An 18,079-nucleotide genomic window follows, 5' to 3' on the forward strand; every position below is an offset into this window, starting at 1 on the left:
TTTCTTCCTAGAACAAAGTAGAACTTATATAGAAATTCCTTGAATTAGCTCTCTTAGCAGTGCTGACCAGCCCAGGCAGCTCATCACTTAACAAGATGCTACTTTGTCCAATTAGATTCAATTCCCTTGTAATAGTAAATCAGATAAAGGGACTGTCCTTCCCCCTCTTTTTCATCCTATCAGACCACTTGGAACCTTGGATAGATTTTATCCCTCTCAATCTGTAGATGGCACTATGGGGTAATTAAAGGGAATGTAGATCTTTCCCAAGGAGCTTCAGCCTTACACAAATCAGTAAATCCTAAGACAGCTGCTGAAACATGTTATCAGCTGACTCTCCCACTCTGCTCTTAACTTTCTCCTTCTATCTTCTCAGCTCCTCTCTCCATCTAGTTTTCCACTTTTCTGAAGGTTCTTCAGCATTACCAATGAACAGCTCAAATCTGAGCTTTCTAGGCTTCTTTTCTTTATGAAGTAGAACTCACCCTTACATTAATTATAAAGCAAAAAAGTCTTTATAAAATCATCCCTTGGTCTTCAAATAATTATCTGATCCACACCTTTGTAAGTTTTATTCTTTCATAGAAATAAACTGAGGAACCACAATGCCCTGCAACCTCAGTATTTGCCCTATCTCCAAACAGAGTCCTCTTGGTCCTTGATTTTATCCTTCTAAAGGTCTGTTCTTCCTCACGTTTTATCTGAAAACCATTTTTCACACTTTAATTTTTATCAGATTTTATAATCAAAATTTCATTGTTTTACCCTTTTGAGCAACCAAGTTGCTGATATATAAAAGGTGCAGTGCCTTATATTCCTCATCAGATGATTTCATTCTTTTTATTTCTTTAGGCAAAAGTTCCTTTTCTGCCCCAAATGTCTGTCCTCCGCTCCTTTTAGCAAACTACTCATATACAAAAGAAGCAATACTTTCTAAACCTTAAAGCACTATAGAGATATGGATTATTATTCCTTTTGTTGTTGCTGCTCTTTCTTTGCATATATTTATTCATTTAGATATTTATTTCTATAGATGTTTATCTATTTATTTATGTGCATTATGTGTTATCTTAATAATTTCCATTATTAAACTCCATCAGGGCAGGACCTGTTTTATCTTTGACTTTGTACCTTAAATGCCTAGGATAATAGAGATAGTAGGTGTTTACCAAATGTTTCATCATTAAATTACATTGAAGAGTGTAGGGTAAAAATTTTCAAAAATCAAAACACCTATTATCATGACCAAATGTATTTTTAGACAAAAATCACATTTTTGTACTTTAGACAACGTGAACAGGGAAAGCTAGATAGCTAGAACATGGGAATTTCTGTTTCATTGTATGTGTGACATTCAAATGACCTCAGGGACCTGGGTTGAATAATTTTATGACTTCACTAATGTTTTAGAGTGTACCTATGAACATACCATGAAATGAAGTGGAAATTTAGATATTAATTATGTTATGCAGTTAATTTTTATCAACAGAAATGGTAAATAAAATTCATAGGGGAAAATCTATTCTAGAGATGAATTTTCAAGGCTGACTACCCTGATGACTAATCATATTACCAGAATAGCAATTAAATCTTCATTTTATTTTATGGAGCAGAGGCGAAATACCGATAAAATAGAAAGTGTTTCAACTAGAAGTGATGAGTTATGATCCCATTATATATGTGTATATATGTATGTATATGCATGTATATGTATATGTGTATGTATGTATATGCATGCAATCAGAATTTGACCAACATTTCCTGAAAGAATCTCACTTTCTTTGTACCCTGGAATGTTGCTCACGTTTTCCTCTTACAACCCTTCTACCATAGAAATTTGTGTGCATGCCTTAGAGAAGGGGCCATACCTTATTCATTTTTCTATCTCTCAATCCCAGAAAATCATGGAAATGTGCACATACTAGGAACTCAATAATTGTAGCTTATGAATTAATTAATTAGTAACAAATTAGTGGGTAATTTCTGTTTGTATATATCTTAATATGCATTAAATCACAGCATATGAAAGGTGAGGATTGGGATTCAAAATGAACATCAGAATAACACTGGAGAATAACACATGAATTCCAGGAATACAAAAATTATAATGGAAACTGTATAATTTAACATTGAGAACATGCATATTTAAGTTATGCAAGCCCCATATTAAAATATTCTTTGTAACTAAACAGACCATAATATCTAATCAAGAGTAACTTCCAAAGACAATGGCAAAGTGTATTAGAGCATTGAACATTACGCCCTGGTGTTTACATTTTAAAAATTCAAACTTTTGTCTTCTGTTGGTTCCAATAGTAATCTGTCTCACAGATAGCCAAGTTCAGTTTCTAATCAAGAAAAAAAAGAGCACATTTTGCCTCAATAAAAACTGACCTGAAAATAAAATAGAAATGAAAAATTTATCATATTTGGATAAGCTCTGTCAGTAGCAGTTTTCCAAGTTGATATTATATAAACATACACCTAAACTAAAGCTTATATTCATATGACAATTTAAATAAAAATCATATGGCTTTATACACAGACTAAAAACTTCACATGTACAAGTAAAAAAAGGCCAAATAGTTTCACTTTTAAAAATACTATTACAATAAATGTGAAAGATATGAGAAATAAGAAAGAACAAAGAGCTATTCAATTTTGTTAGTGACTATTAAAAAATTCCTCCAATTATGGATGTTGGGGTATGTAGCATGCTAATTTTACTAGAGAGACAATGTAGCATAATGAAGAGAGATTGGGTCTCTGAGTTAAGAAGATCTGGCTTCAAGTCTCACCAATGACAAATTGCACTATCCATGGACCATAGGAAATTCACTCAAACTCTCACTATTCAGAGCAACTCTTAAAGATTGTAAATTTCAGAAAAATATGCAGTGGTAGAAGTTTCCTTATCAGTAGTTATTTTGATGAGAGAAATAATAGGATTGAATATATATGTATGTACATATGTATGTATATATAATATATACACACACATATATACACACACATACACATACATATACACACATATATATACACACACACATATATACACACACATATATACATACATACATACACACATATATATATACATACACATATACACACATATATACATACATATACACATACACACAAATATACACACATATATACATACATATACACATACACACACACACACACATATATATATAATTTTACAAGGACCAAACACCTTCCTTTAAATAAGAGACTGCCTCGACTTAAAAGAAAAAGTCCATATTAAATCCCTAAGAGTCTTTCCAATTATGTTTAGTTTAAATTTAGGGGTGACATCATGAAAATGACTTTTACCGATATTTATTGACAATATTTTTGCATCTATTTCATTTTCACAAATATCACTATTTTTTCCATTACACATGAGCCATTTCTTATAGCAAAGGATGGAAGAAAAAAGTAATTTAGCAAAATTAATGAATACATCAACCAAATATAACAGCTTATATAATATTCCACACCGATATTTCTCCATCTCTTAACACCTCTGAAAAAAAGAGAAAGAAGTCCATTTTTTGTGTTTTTATTTTTCTGTGTCAATATTGGTCACTGTAATTATACAGTATTCTTTTTGTAGTTGTTGCTTTCTTATTTGTTCTTTCTAATTACATTTTTATACTCACTGTGTATATTTTCCCTGGTTCTGCATATTTCACTCTGAATCAGTTCATACAAATTTTCACTTGCTTTTCAGATATCTTAATATTATTATTTTTTCTTAAGGAACATTAATATTCAACTAGATTTGCATCCTACTATTTGTTTAGGCACACACACCAATAGATTCAAATCTAGATTGATTCTAGTTCTTTAATATCAAAAATTTACATGATCATGAAAAAATTATATAATGTCTTTGATCCTCATTTTCTTTATATGTAAAATGGGGATGTTAATGCATGAAGTCCTTATCTCACATGTTATTTGTATATATGAAACAAGTTACCATGCACAGTACTTAAACCACAATATTTTGTTGTTGTTCAGTCATATCTGATTCTTCATGACCCCATTTGGGATTGTCTTAGTAAAGATACTAAACTGGTTTGCATTTCCTTCTCCAGATCATTTTTGAGACGAGGAAACTGTGGTAAACAAAGTTAAGTGACTTGCCCAGAATCAGAGAAGCTAATAAGTCTGAGACCAGATTTGAACTCAGGAAGATGAGTCTTCCTGACTCTGGGGCCAACACTCTATCTACTGTACCATGTAACTGTCTCAAATCACAATGCACCTTTCTACTATTTTTATTTCAAAAGAAAAAAAAGCAATACAATTTATAGTTAATAAATTTACCAGATTACCACATTCCAACTGCAATTTATTCATCTATAATGAATGAAGTACTTCTTCCTCTATCAGGAAAGGAAGTAGAAAAAGAAGGATGATACGGAAAAGAAGAGAGAAGGGGAGGAAGAGGAGAAAGAAGAAAGAAGCACCAGGTAGCATTTGTACAGTGCTTATATGTGCCAGGTCCTGTGCTAAACACCTTATAAATTTTACCTCATTCAATCCTCACAATAAATCTATGAGGTAGGTGCTATTAATATCACCATTTTTCAGTTAATTAAATTGAGTCAGGCTGAGATTAAAGGACTTGCTCAGGATTACAGTTATTAAGGGCCTGACCTAGATTTGAACTCAGGTCTTCCTCACTCCAGACTTAGTACTCTATCTACTATACCATCTTAAAGATGAAGACAACTTCAAGAAGTATTTATTTGGAACAAATAAACCAACCACTGGATTCTTGATAAGTCCAACGAATTTTTCAAAACTGATGTAAATAAATTGCCTAATGATCACTTAACAGAAAATCTTATTTTTATGAAGAAACTGTGCAGCTCTTCCAACAATTATCTTTTTCACATAATGCCTACTATCTTCTCTTCGTCAGAAGAGAAACTCTCTCTCTCCCTCTCCCTACCTTACTCCTTTCCCATAAACACACACATTCTAACAAATCAATATACACATATTTATAATCATATATGCAGTATGTGGATATTTACTACCTACACACATACAGAAACACAATCACACACACACACACACACACACACACACACATATACACACTGACATGGATTTAAGTTGTTTCAAGAAATGCAATTGGAGGAAGTGGGTTGAAGTCCTGGCTGTGTGACTCATTCACCTACATGACCATGGGCTACATTACTTAAATTTCGTAGACATCAGTTTGTTCAACTGTAAAATGAGAGAAATGGATTAGATGACTCCTAAGGCCCCTTCCAGATCTAAATGTAAGAACCCATGAAGTATTTAAACATACCTGTCCACCTCTTTTTAATAAAAAGAAGTGTTAACTTTCTCTACACTTTTTTCTCAGTTTATATGGCTTTGGAAATAAAAGAGAAATGTCTTCAATATTTTTATCCTAACATGTGAATAACATTTTTATAGTATTATAATTAAAATTAATATTTACCTCTAATTTTTACTCAATTTTTTAAAAAATTCTAAACATATTTCTACACTTAATTTATCACATACAATTTATTAAGCTTTAATTATTTCATAAATAAATATGCCAAGTAATCACTGAGTTAAAATTAATTTAGTAATCAAAAAGTTGACAAAAGGATAGCTTATTTTGGTCCAGATTTTTTTTCTCAAAAAGTTTTCAACCTTCCATATAGATCCATTTTACAAAGTTGACAGTGTGGAGCTTTGTGGTCCACAAATAAAATGACTAAAAAATAATTAATTGTATTCACAGAAATAAAAAGCAGAGTTTGTGTAAACATGCACTTCTTCCAAATTGCCATGTTTCTCACCTGAGGAAATTGATTTTGTAGCAGGAAGGCATAGTTATCATGTTCATTAGGCAGCACTACCCAAATTATTAATAATTAGTGCCCAATAGTTAATAATGTTAGAATTGATGCAACTATAATTGGGTTGAGGAAATAGGAGATGATAATGAGTTCTTTTTGTGACAGCCCTATCTTTACACAGATGAATAAATGACATCGTTATGGTAGGTAACTGAGTCTAATGAAATCCACAATTGAAAAGGTAGTTTCAAAATGTTCTAGGGGAATTCATTTGAATTGTCTAGCGACTCAAATTTTAATTTCAAATTTCATATGTAAATGCAGTAGTTGTTGTTTCATATCACTGAAGAAACCTCACTTAGATGTCTCTAGAATGACCTAATACTGACAAGATTCAATCACCAAAAACATCTGTTGAATTTCTAATACTCTTCCCTCAGTCTCAGGTTAGGTTTAATTGAAGAAGGCAACTGGATCAAAGTAGTAACATACGATGCTGCCAATTCATTGTTTTTATATTTTTTAATTGAAATCATAAGAGATTGGTGACACCTGGTTTACTATTCTTGTGGCAAGAATCAAGATGATCTACAGTTATGTGAGCAGATATTTTAATAATTTTAAAACTAATTAATTATCCTCAATTAGAGCTGCTATCAAAATGTACATCACAGTTAACACCTATTCCCTATTTCTTCAAACTCTATTTCCAATTCTCTCAGTAAAACATTCTGAGTCTACCTTTATCTGCATCTTCAAATAAAAAGCAAATGTTTGAGGTAATAAAAATAGAACTTCTACAGCATTTTAAAGTTTGAAAAGTGCTTTATTTATATTATCTTGGTTAATCCTCAAAACAATCCTGGGGGGGGAGGGTAGGTGATATTATTATCCTTATTTTTCAGATGAGAAAACTGAGGTGCAGAGAGGCAAAAAGACTTGCTTACAGTCATATATCTCATAATGTCTGAGGCAGGATTTGGATTCTGGTTTTCCTGACTGCCAAGTCCAATACTCTATTCACTATACCAACTATTTACCTACTCTGCTATTCAGCAAAACAATATTTTTGGGGTGTTATACATCATTTTTAGAGAGATAGTCTTGGAATAGGTTCAAGTCTCACCTAAGACTGCCTGTGTGAACCTGGGTAAGTCATTTGACCTCTAAGTATTCTAGGTAACTCTTTATGACTAAAAGTTAAAGAGAAAGTGCTGACTTGAATTTATAGAGGGAGTTGACCCACTAAGAAACTTTCCATACCAATGTAACCACAGACTGGTCATTATATTTTTTCCCTCTACCTTATTTTTAGCATCATCATTTTTCTGAAATCCATGGAGACTAACTTCTAAATTCTTGAGAAGCATGGATTAGTTGGTTTCAAAGCAGCAAAACTAGTTAAAAGCAACAACAGCCAAGTAGGAACCAATAATAGTTTAAATACTAAGCACCAATAGTGGAGCCCTACAGTATCCCTGTGGAACAAATATAGCCAAAAGCCATGAGCAAAGAGATATAAAAAAGGGAAATAAAGAAAGGAAAATGAGCCTCAAACCAGAATCCCCATGTCTATTTCAATTAATACAAACTCTGCCAAAGGAATATTTCTGGACAGAATTATATCATTTAAAAATTGAAATTCATGAAAACAGTTACAGAATGGAAGGAAGGAAGGAAGGAAGGAAGGAAGGAAGGAAGGAAGGAAGGAAGGAAGGAAGGAAGGAAGGAAGGAAGGAAGGAAGGTTAGTTTTGTGATATGACCCATTTCAAATTTGGGCATTCTTTGTTTAGGAAGACAATGTAGTTCAGTAGAAAGAGCACTGCTTACAAGTCACAATTTTCCATCAAATCTAGCCTGTTTACTATTTGTGTAACAGTAAATCACTTTATCTACTTGAGCCTGTTTCCTTATCTGTAAAAATAAGGAGAGTAGACAAGATAAGCCTCTGTCTCTTCTACCTTATGATCTATAATTCTATGATGATTCTTTCACCTCTACTTCTATGACAATCAAAAAATCATAACATGAATTAGCTGATACTTAAATCACTGAGATTCCTTTTCTTCCTTAGGTTGCAAATAAAACCTCTACTTATACCTCCTCCACTGCCTCTTAGTGAGGAACATAACTAATTTTAAGGAAATCAGATCCTTCCACTGTGAACTCACTCCAAGTATTTTTTGCAGGTCTGATAACACAGAAAAGGCATAGATATCACTTTATGAGATAGGTATGCCCCCTGTAATTGCCTCTGCTTGAAAAATGGAAAATGTGAGTAGTTCCAATGCTATGAAGCATATGTAGCTGGAAATATAAGTGGAGACCAGTAAAGAGTTCACCAAACTTAGTAATCCCTTGCCCTTTAACCTTACTTTCCTCAAATTGCCTTGTTATTAAGCCAAAATTTAGAACTTTATGCAGAACATGATTGAATTTAAATCTCTGATGTTGGCCTTATAAGAATTTCTAGTCCTCACCTAAGAGAATTCTCTCCTCATGATATTCATCGAACTCTATTTTACTTGCCTTTGTCTATATATTTCTCCTATTCACAAGCTCCTGTTCTTTCCCTCACACATTGAGGTAGCCAAGCATCCCATCATAGGTAAGGTGTAATCTGTAATGGTCATAGAGGGCAGTCAAGTTTCACAGTCAGGTGGCCCTGGGTGGGGCAAGGTGAGTCAGGAATTATACACTCTTTGCTAGAAAGTTTATACCATTTTTATTCATTAAAAATCATCACCAGATAATTATTTAAAAAATTTTATATCAATCCATTCTGGTATTACTCCTCTTGGCCTTTGTCACTGTCTCTACTGAACTGGTATTAACTCCTCACCTTGACAATTCTTTTGCATTTGTTTTAGTTGAATTGAAGGTAGTCACAAACATGTTGCTACCACTCATATTCCTATGAATTCAAGAAAGAGAAGAGAAGGGAATAAACACTTTTTCTTAAAGTTTCTACTATATAACAGTTAGTGTACTAAACACTTTTTCAATGTTACCTAATATGATCTTCATAGTTTCAAGTAGCAGTACCTGGCAGCAATTAGGTTCTGTTATTACCTCCATTTTACAAAAAAGGAACATGAGGAGGACAGAGATTAAGTAAGTTTCCCAGGTCACACAGCTAGGAAACAACAGAATTTGGGTTTGAACTCAGGTCTTCCTGAGCCCAAGCCCACCATTCTATTGCATCTCCTACCTGTTCAGCATTTATCATATATTCCCAATAAAAATAAATAAGTTCTTTGAGCATAGGACCATTCCTGTTCATATTTCCTACAACATGGTATAGTGCTTTGAATATGGTGGATGTCCAAAATATAACTGATCCTTATTGTAAAGAATTCTACATAGAAGTATGTTTCACTAAATGACACCTTGTTGGGACAGTCCTCACATGTTTGTATGTTATTTCTTTCTAGTACAATGCTATATTTGTCTGTCAAATAAAATATGCATTCAAACACTGTTAGAATCAACATTTTGGGTGAACATTCCAAATTACCATATGTGCTATCTACTATGTTAAAAGCATTACATTATATGATATACAGATCACAGGGAAAAGAAATAAAAGAATTTTTCTCTTGGTGGAGGCAGCTAACTAGGGACACTCTTGAGCACATTTGTTCAATTATTGTTGGCTTTGGGGGTTGATTTAAATTAAATGATGTTGCATATATATGTATGTGTCTACACACACATACATACACATATGCATATATATGCACACCAATACATACACATTTATATGCATGCATGTACATATATACACATATGTGAACATATAATATATGTCTGTATATTCTTTTTCTGTTTTGCAAAAAAGGTTTTCCATGCTTTTAAATTATTTTCAATTTTTTTGTTGTTTTCTTTTTAGAAATATATTTTCTTTATATTTTTATCAAATATAATTTCATAGTTTTAATGAGAAGTGTATTACTATTCATTTAAAAAATACTTTAGATTATACAACATTCAGAAGAAATTTCCCTCAGCACAAGGCTGTAAATCAGAAATTTTGGCATTCTAATTCCAGTCCTGACAGCAAGTTCTTACATGCCTTTAGGCAAATAATCAAAACTCCTTGATGCAATTTCCCCATCTACAAAATGAGAATAATATTTACATACCCTTAAAGGTTATTGGGCAAGTTAATTAGCAAATGTTTTGCAAAATTTCTTTGAAGTTAGTAACTATATTAAGTTATACTATATGAATTTTGAACTTCATGGAAAACTATAAGGCTTTCATCTGGATATAAAATTTAGATTGGTAAAAGAAAATAATAACATTCCGTAATCATGTAAATGTGTTAGAACCTGTTGAGCTAATTTAGGTATGTTATTTACAAAGAAAGTCAAATCTGTTGATCCATACTAAGGCCAATTAGTACACAGGGGCCCTAAAGAGTGGAAGGAATCAGTAACAAAGTTCATGCAATTCATAGTTCTCTGAAGTTGTCTTAGAAACCTTTAAAGGATTCCATGATATGATTATACCCTTTTACTATTGCATAAAATATACTCCCAATAATGGTTAGCAATATACAACATGGGGTCTTTGCCAAGTAATGTCACAAAGTTAGAAAGACATAAAAGGGCAAAGTTGAAAGTAAAGATCTTAAGAAACTACATTGCCCAACAAGTGCTGTTATCAGAATCTATTTTTTTTGTTTCTTTGTTTCTACAGTATACTTTGTTTAGAAGCAGTAGAAAAAAAAAGAGAGAACGGTTTAGTTACTATTACTTACTCTATTGTGTTTCGGTCTACTTTTCCTGTCATATTAATGCCATAGAACTGCTGCATGGCAGCTAAAGCTGACTGCATGGTCTCTGCAGAACGTAACACCGACATTCTGGGGTCTGTTGGTGGAAGGTAGCCGTACTTTTGTAACCAAACCTGCAATAACAATTAGAGTTCCTTTTAGTTCAAATTTACAAATAAGTCAAAAGTTCTCTAGTTCTGTAGAATTCCACGCTAAAATCGAAGTTATTCCTTACATTTTATATTAAAAGGTCATTCAATTACTTAAGATCTTTTCACATTAATCTATTGTTTAATTACTTATTTGTTGATCTTTGGATCACAAGATAATAGATTTAAAGCTGGAAAAAAAATCTCAGAGCCAACTCGGTTTACAGATGAGGATACTGAGCCCTGAAAAGGTTAAGTAACTTACTCAATATCACATAAGCAGTAAGTGGCCAAGCCAGAATTTGGAAAAAAGGTCCACTGCCTCCAAGCACAGCTGTTACCACTGTACCATCCTGGTTCAAATGATCTAATTTCCTCAATAATTGCTAAAACATTTTGGCTACAAGCATCTAATAAAAATATAGTCCCAAGAACTAGAGGTGGAATTTCTTTATTAATGTTATCACTAACCTATTATTATTTGAAAATACACTCTATAAATATCTTCAGGCCATATCCAAAAAGCCATTTTCCTTAACAGCAGAATACTGACTTCAATCATGCATCTTAACAGGGTTGCTACCTCATTCCAGTATAGTCAGGGCATGAATGCCATAAACAACCAGTTTATTTAGTTGTGCTTGAAGATGATTTGAAAAGTAAAACACTATTATTCACTCCTGGGAGAATTTTTTTCAACCAGTTACTTGCAGTAGCTCCTGTCCATTCAAATGACAGAATCATCCAAATGTCTTACTGATGGATAAAAGTTGCCTGAATAACTAGGCCTAGTCAGTGCTCACTTCAAAAGACTATACTTCAGGGCATAAGTGCAAGGAAACCTAGAGAGGATTGTACATAAGATCAAACTCTGCACAGGGACTGAACCTGGAAAAAAGCAGAAAGAGTATAGGAACAGAGGTGGGTAGAGAATGAAGAGAAATACAGGAGAATATTACCACCTTACATCAAAAGCAATTGTGGGCCTCTAGGATTTTTCCAGGTTCATTTCTTATTCCAAATCATATGTTTGGTCCATAGCCTTTTCACTGCCTTTGACCTCCCTTCTCCCTAGAGATCCCCATTCAGTGGGAGCTCAGTAAGCTATCTGTCAACCTGATAAAACTTTCACACCAAAGGATGTTGTCACTGACATTTCTGTCACTGTGGTGTAGGTTCTAAGAGGTGTGCTTTCCATCTTGTTTCTGCTTGCTGCTCATCATGTAGAAGATGAACAAGGACCTGTGAAAAGTCAGGAAGTATTTTTCCCCACACAACAGAGTATATTTCTCTTAAGAAGATACAACTTCAAAGAAGTAAAGTTATGTGTATAATGGAAATAAAAGCAAACATTAACATTAAATTCCCTCAAAGAAACAGAAACTGAAAAGAAATCTGCCACAAAAAAAGAAAAAGATAAAAATCTGTTTCTTTCCCATATTTCTCAGAGACTCACTGGAAAGAAATAATATAAATGCCTGCTCCTCCCCCTTCATCTCCTTAAGGTGAAATATAACTTCTGTTCTAATACAATGCACAAGCGAAATAATGTACTCTTGTCAATGAGCTGTATTTGTAAAACCCAACCTAGGAAACTCATTTTTCAAGCAACAAGAAAATAATAAAATATTTTTTCATCTAATCTGTGATGAATGTAGCACTAGCAAAGATCGTAGAGATAGTTACCTAGTTAATAAGGATGAAAGTCTGTACTATATTTTATTTTTGAATGAATGTAAGATAAATAATTTCATCACTGATTTATTATTGCTTGTATACAATTCATATGAAATTTAATAAGTTATGTTATTTCTCACAAAGTGACAATTTTAAATCATGCTGTTCATCATGTACACATATGCACACACATATAAATATGTATTTATATTTGAATGTATTAACATGTAGATAGATAGATAGATAGATAGATAGATAGATAGATAGATAGATTGATAGATTACTTAGCTGAATGGAAGCCCAGGTCTAGACCAAGAACAATGTGTCAGTACCTGTGTTAGGCATTGAGGAAAAAAATGCAAACTGAAAAATTTCTGTTCTCAAGGAGTGTATATATAAATATATATACATACATATATATATATATATATACATACATATATATATATATACATAAAGTGTATATATATGTACATATAAAATAAAAAACAAAGTCATTTCTGGGGAGCATTAAATATTGGTGTAATTAAGAATGGTCTATGAGAGAAGGTAGCACTTCAGCTGAGTGTTGAAAGAAGCTAGAGAGTCCCACAGGCAGCAATGAGGAAGCAGAACATTGTAAACCTGAATGGCAGCCTGTGTTAAGGAACAGTGGTAGGAGATGTGTTGTTCATGGGGAACAGAAAGTAAACCCATCTTGACCTAAATATACAATTAGTGAGTGGGATTAATGAGAAATCTGTATGAAAAGATTGGTTGCAGCCAGATTGTGATGAGATTTAAACAGCAAACAAGAAATCATACTTTATTTTAGAGGCAGATCATTTGACATACAATCTGGAGCTTTTGTTATTACACCAGATTATCTCTCTCTACCACTAATTATCATCATATAGTACTTTAGAAATAGAATGCACTAAAGGTTGAACTGAATCACTTCTCACCCTACAGAGTACTTCAGAAGCTATTTTTATAAACCAATCCCTGATATTTAGCTTGCTAACTGAATGCTACAAATCAATGAGTCAATCAATAAAACATTTCTTAAGTGCCTACTACGTCCTGAAGGAGCTCACAATCTAATGGAGGGAGATGACACATAAAAAGCAGCTAAGAAATGGAGAAGAGAAAGAGGGAGGGTACCAGCATAGGGGAATGGGGACATAATGAGGTCCTGAAGTCAGTGAGAAATGATCAAATGGTTGCCCTGGGTGCTCTTCTTAAATGAAGGATTTGGGAGGAGCTCTGCAGGGGGTAGTGGGAGAGAGCTCCAACGCCCACCCTCCAACTCTCCAATCAAAGGGAGGGAAGGACTCCAGGGGCAGTGAGTACTGAGCAGGTGTGAATTTTGGAGTTGATGTTTTGCAGGATGGTGAGTTTCTGGAGACCATTATAAAGTCTAAGAAAGCAGCCATTTGGGAAATAATAAGTCAATGCAACACACAATCTAAACTACCATAAAGCTAGCAAATCAGAGGAGTAACAGGGAAAAGATAGACTTATGACTCAGTTAATCTAGGTTCAAACACCAGTCCTGCTAATTAATACTTGTATAATCTGTGGACTGTAAATTCACCATCTCTCAAATGGTATCTGGAATAAAAAAAACTCTACTGTGTTCTACATATAAATCCTATAATCCACTGAAAAAAATGGGCTTCAATAAGACATCAATTAGCTGGAATCCAGTTGAATATAAACTTCAATAAATCTGATGTTCTTTCAGCAAGAGATAGTTAAGTATTACCCTGCTTAGAGCACTGAGCTTGAAGTCTGATTTTAGCCTCAGATACCAATAGCCGTGCAATCTTTGGCAGACTTAGCCTCTCTGGCTTTAAGTTTCCTTGTTTGTAAAAGGCTGGGATTTGACTCCATGACCTTAAGTTCCTTTTAGCTCTAAATGTGTGACCCTATGACCCTATGAAATGAAAAAAAAAATCGACCTTGCTGATTTAGCATAAAACATACACACACAGAGAACCCTTGAATAATAATGGAAATTCCAAGAGACACCCTATGTTCAGGATAGTCTTCTACCTCATACAGTAATGTATAATTATAATATTGTCAGAATGATTATACTGAGACATTGAAAGGTCCTCATTCAGGAAAGAAACATTAAATTATGAGCACCATATTTAAGATAATCATATATCCAATGCACTTAAAAATAATTGCACTTTGAAGTTACGTAAAAGTCATATTTGATATCTGATTAAGTGTTTCAACTTTTTATTTGGAAAATACGATCCCTATAAAAGTACTCTAGTAAGGCAGGAGATTATATAACTGTATTTTCAAAGGTTTTCAGAAGTGAAGGCAAAAATAGTTTTCTGAAAACCATCTAGCTAAGGAAAAGTTAACCAGAAAATTCAGTTAAATAGGCAATCTCATTTCCTGAGCATTCCTGCTATTTCAGGCTTCACTTTACTTATTATGAGCTAAAATTATGAGCAGCTTTTTAGGCAAGAGGCAATAGTCCACTATTTTTATAGGATCAAAGATTTTAAATTGAAGGACCATAAGTTCAACAAATCCATTCTCTTCCTTTTACAGATGAGGATACTGAGACCCAGAATAATTTAATCACTTATACAAGTTCATGTAAGTAGTAGGTGTAAAATCAAAATTAGAACCCAGGTCCTTAGATTCCACATTCATTACTCTTCCCATTTTTCCATGCTAGAAGCTAAACCTCTGTATAAACATTGTCCTTACAAAAGAAAGGGCTAAAATGTATACATGAGCCTTTCTGTCACATTTCTGTATATATTTTGGTTGTCATTATATTCAAATATGATCATTTAAAGATTTTGTTCCATTGTTCACAATTTGGGGAAAATAATATTTTAAGATGAACTGACTTCAAAGCAAGTACACAAACACACATACACACATACAAACAAATCCCTCGGTAACTAATATGAGGCTTAATCATGTCAAAATAATACTGACTGGGATATGGATTTCTAATCTTCTCATATCAAAACCGAGTGTAATTTGTTTAGCAGTTATATGTTGAGATATGACAACTGCCCTTTCATTCATTTTCATCTATAATGCAAAGTGTCTGGGCATTTCAAGGCCCCAAATTATTTTATAGACTAAAATATACCAGAAACACTTATAGTGAATGCTGCACCTTGGGGTTGGTCTTTCCATTTAATCTAAGTTACTTAATGATGATAATAAATGATCTAATGCGATCTGAAAGAAGAATATGAGACAGAGACAGAGACAAAGAAAGGGAGACAGATAAAGACAAAAGCAGATATTAAGAAAATATTATTGTATGCTTCTCTAGGTACTTCTTCCCCATCGAGAGAAAAAAAAAAGATGCCTGCAGACAGCTGGCAAAGGTCTAGGGCCTATTTTCCAGTGTGAAAAGTAGCCAAATATGAGTCATAGCTACCAATTAATCTAATAATTTAACCAGTGGGGGGTAGTTACTGTGATTTTGTGAAATGTAAAACTCAAAGTATTTTTTCTGTTGTTGTTGTTATTTTTTTCAAATTATAAATTAATAGTACAAAAATTACCCCTTCTGTTCTTTAAAATTCCAAATGGATTTTAAATCATGATGCTGTTTTCATAATAAAAGTATTAGTATATGAACTTTTATGTATAGGATCAATTGCACTCCAAAGGTTACATTTCAGCAACTATAGTGAAATAGGTAAAAAACATGACCAAAATAAAATGAAAGCATGGATGGGCCAAAATACATTCAAAATATTTCATCACTAAGCTTGTTTTTAGATTTAAGATGAAAAGGTACATAGCTGGGTCACTACATCAAATATACCGATGATTACTTTCACTTTACTTCTGACCTTAACATGAGCTTTCTTATCCATTATAAAGGTAAAATTGCTATTGAGTAAAAACTATGGACTTTTTCACCCCTCAAACTCCATAGGGAAACACATTCAACTTAGTAAAAAAAATAGTTGAGCCTTACACTGTGTTTCACAGGTATGAGACAAAAATGCCTCAAAGAGAAAGAGATGAGGCATGGCATATTTTCTAGCTTCTGCTAGATTACCTATAATTCAAAAAAAATGTAAATTTCATATACTCTATACTTCTTGATTTCTCTCTTTGCCTATTTTATAATTCACTGTATCAACAAAAAATATAATTATCAAAAGAAGACAAGATGGAGGTGATGCTACATTACTTAAAAGAAATATTAAACATTTGAAAAGAAAACTCTTCGTGAGCTACTTATTTAAAAAAAACAACCCTTATTAGGTTAAGTCATTTTCCCCAATGAAAAACTACTCATCAATCAAAGTTAAGTTTTTTCATGGTGAGTCTAATTGTGCAAATTGGAGGAAGGAAAGTGGACAAGACAAGTGAACCACTGGAAAATTCCCTTAATAGTAGGGATTTAGGCAGTCAGGTAATTTTGTTGTTGTTGTTAGGTCATTCATTCATGTCTGACTCCAGGTGACCCCATGGACTCTTTTCCGTGGGTTTTTTTTGGGAAAGATACTAGAGTGATTTGTCATTTCCTTCTCCAATTTAGGTAATAGGAACTATTAAATGGCTGCCTCTGTTTCTCAGATTCACTTCTGTCAGTAAAATGTCCTTACTTTGAAGTTTACTTTCCACTACTGATACAAACTGGAGGGGTAATGACATTATATCATCTAAAAATCAATAGCAGTTTTGGTGTTTGTTTTTAATTAAAGTCACCTTATATGAACTCTTTCATTTACTTCCTAAGGAAAGATAAAATTTATCATCCACCATGTACAAACACAGACTTGCAGAATACCAAATCTGGAAGGGCACATTTAAGGGCCAAACCAGTCCAAACCAGTTCTAGCACAAACTTCGCATTTTACAGATGAAAAGATGAGAAAACAAAATCTTGAGATGTTTTGTGACTTGGTCCAAATGACAAAGTATTCTGCTTCCAAAAAGCTCATTCCTCAGTTTGTTGTTTCTTGCCCCTTTCTTGTTTTCCCTGATAAATACTTTTTTGAAAAATATATTCAATGGTTCCTTCTAAGTCTATAAGGGAAGTGTAAGGCAGAGTCAGATTTTTTTGTTTGTGATTTTAAGAGCATGTGCAGGCATTTTTGTTTGGTTGTTTTTTGTTTTTTGTTTTATTTTTGCTTTGCTCTGTTTTGCTTTGCTTTTAGTTCAAATGTGCTCATAACACTGGTTATTGTTTATTAAGGAAACATTAGCTTAAAAAACCCTTTGTTTGTGTTGGCCAAAAGTCACCATAAGAAACTCTAAGAGAGGAGATGAGGAAAGGAAAAGTATAGAGATGCCTTGTAGTTAAAAGAAACTGAGACTGAGAGTCAGGGAATGTTTGTCTTAATTTCAGGTTATTTGCTATAAGACTTTAGAGAAGTTTCTCATCTGGATTTAAGCGTATCTATACTAAACAATGAATCCTTTAGGATTTAGGATGCTATAACACTTTGAATTAAAAGTTATCAAAAAAAAGAGCTACTCTATAGAAAGATCTGGAAAACCACTTGGCCAAACAGGTTCCTCATATTTTAATTTTATATTGCACATTGAAAATAAGCATTCAAAATTGAAGAGTTATTAATTATTAAAATGAGGTGGCATGTCATTACAATTGAGAGCCATCTACAGA

The 18,079-nt window shown here is 33.1% G+C and overlaps 1 protein-coding gene across 1 annotated transcript in view; it reads right to left on the reverse strand.

Moving 5' to 3' along the window:
- The window catches only part of MMP16 (matrix metallopeptidase 16), a 365,749-nt gene that overhangs the window by 185,450 nt on the left and 162,220 nt on the right, over positions 1–18,079 (reverse strand). Inside the window, exon 2 of the mRNA XM_020970086.2 lies at positions 10,616–10,764. Coding sequence (XP_020825745.1) covers positions 10,616–10,764 — 149 coding nt within the window. The remainder of the gene's footprint in view (positions 1–10,615; positions 10,765–18,079) is intronic.

The sequence above is a fragment of the Phascolarctos cinereus genome, unplaced genomic scaffold, assembly GCF_003287225.1.
Source record: "Phascolarctos cinereus isolate Bilbo 61053 unplaced genomic scaffold, phaCin_HiC Scaffold_4;HRSCAF=312, whole genome shotgun sequence".
Taxonomy (NCBI): Eukaryota; Metazoa; Chordata; class Mammalia; order Diprotodontia; family Phascolarctidae; genus Phascolarctos; species Phascolarctos cinereus.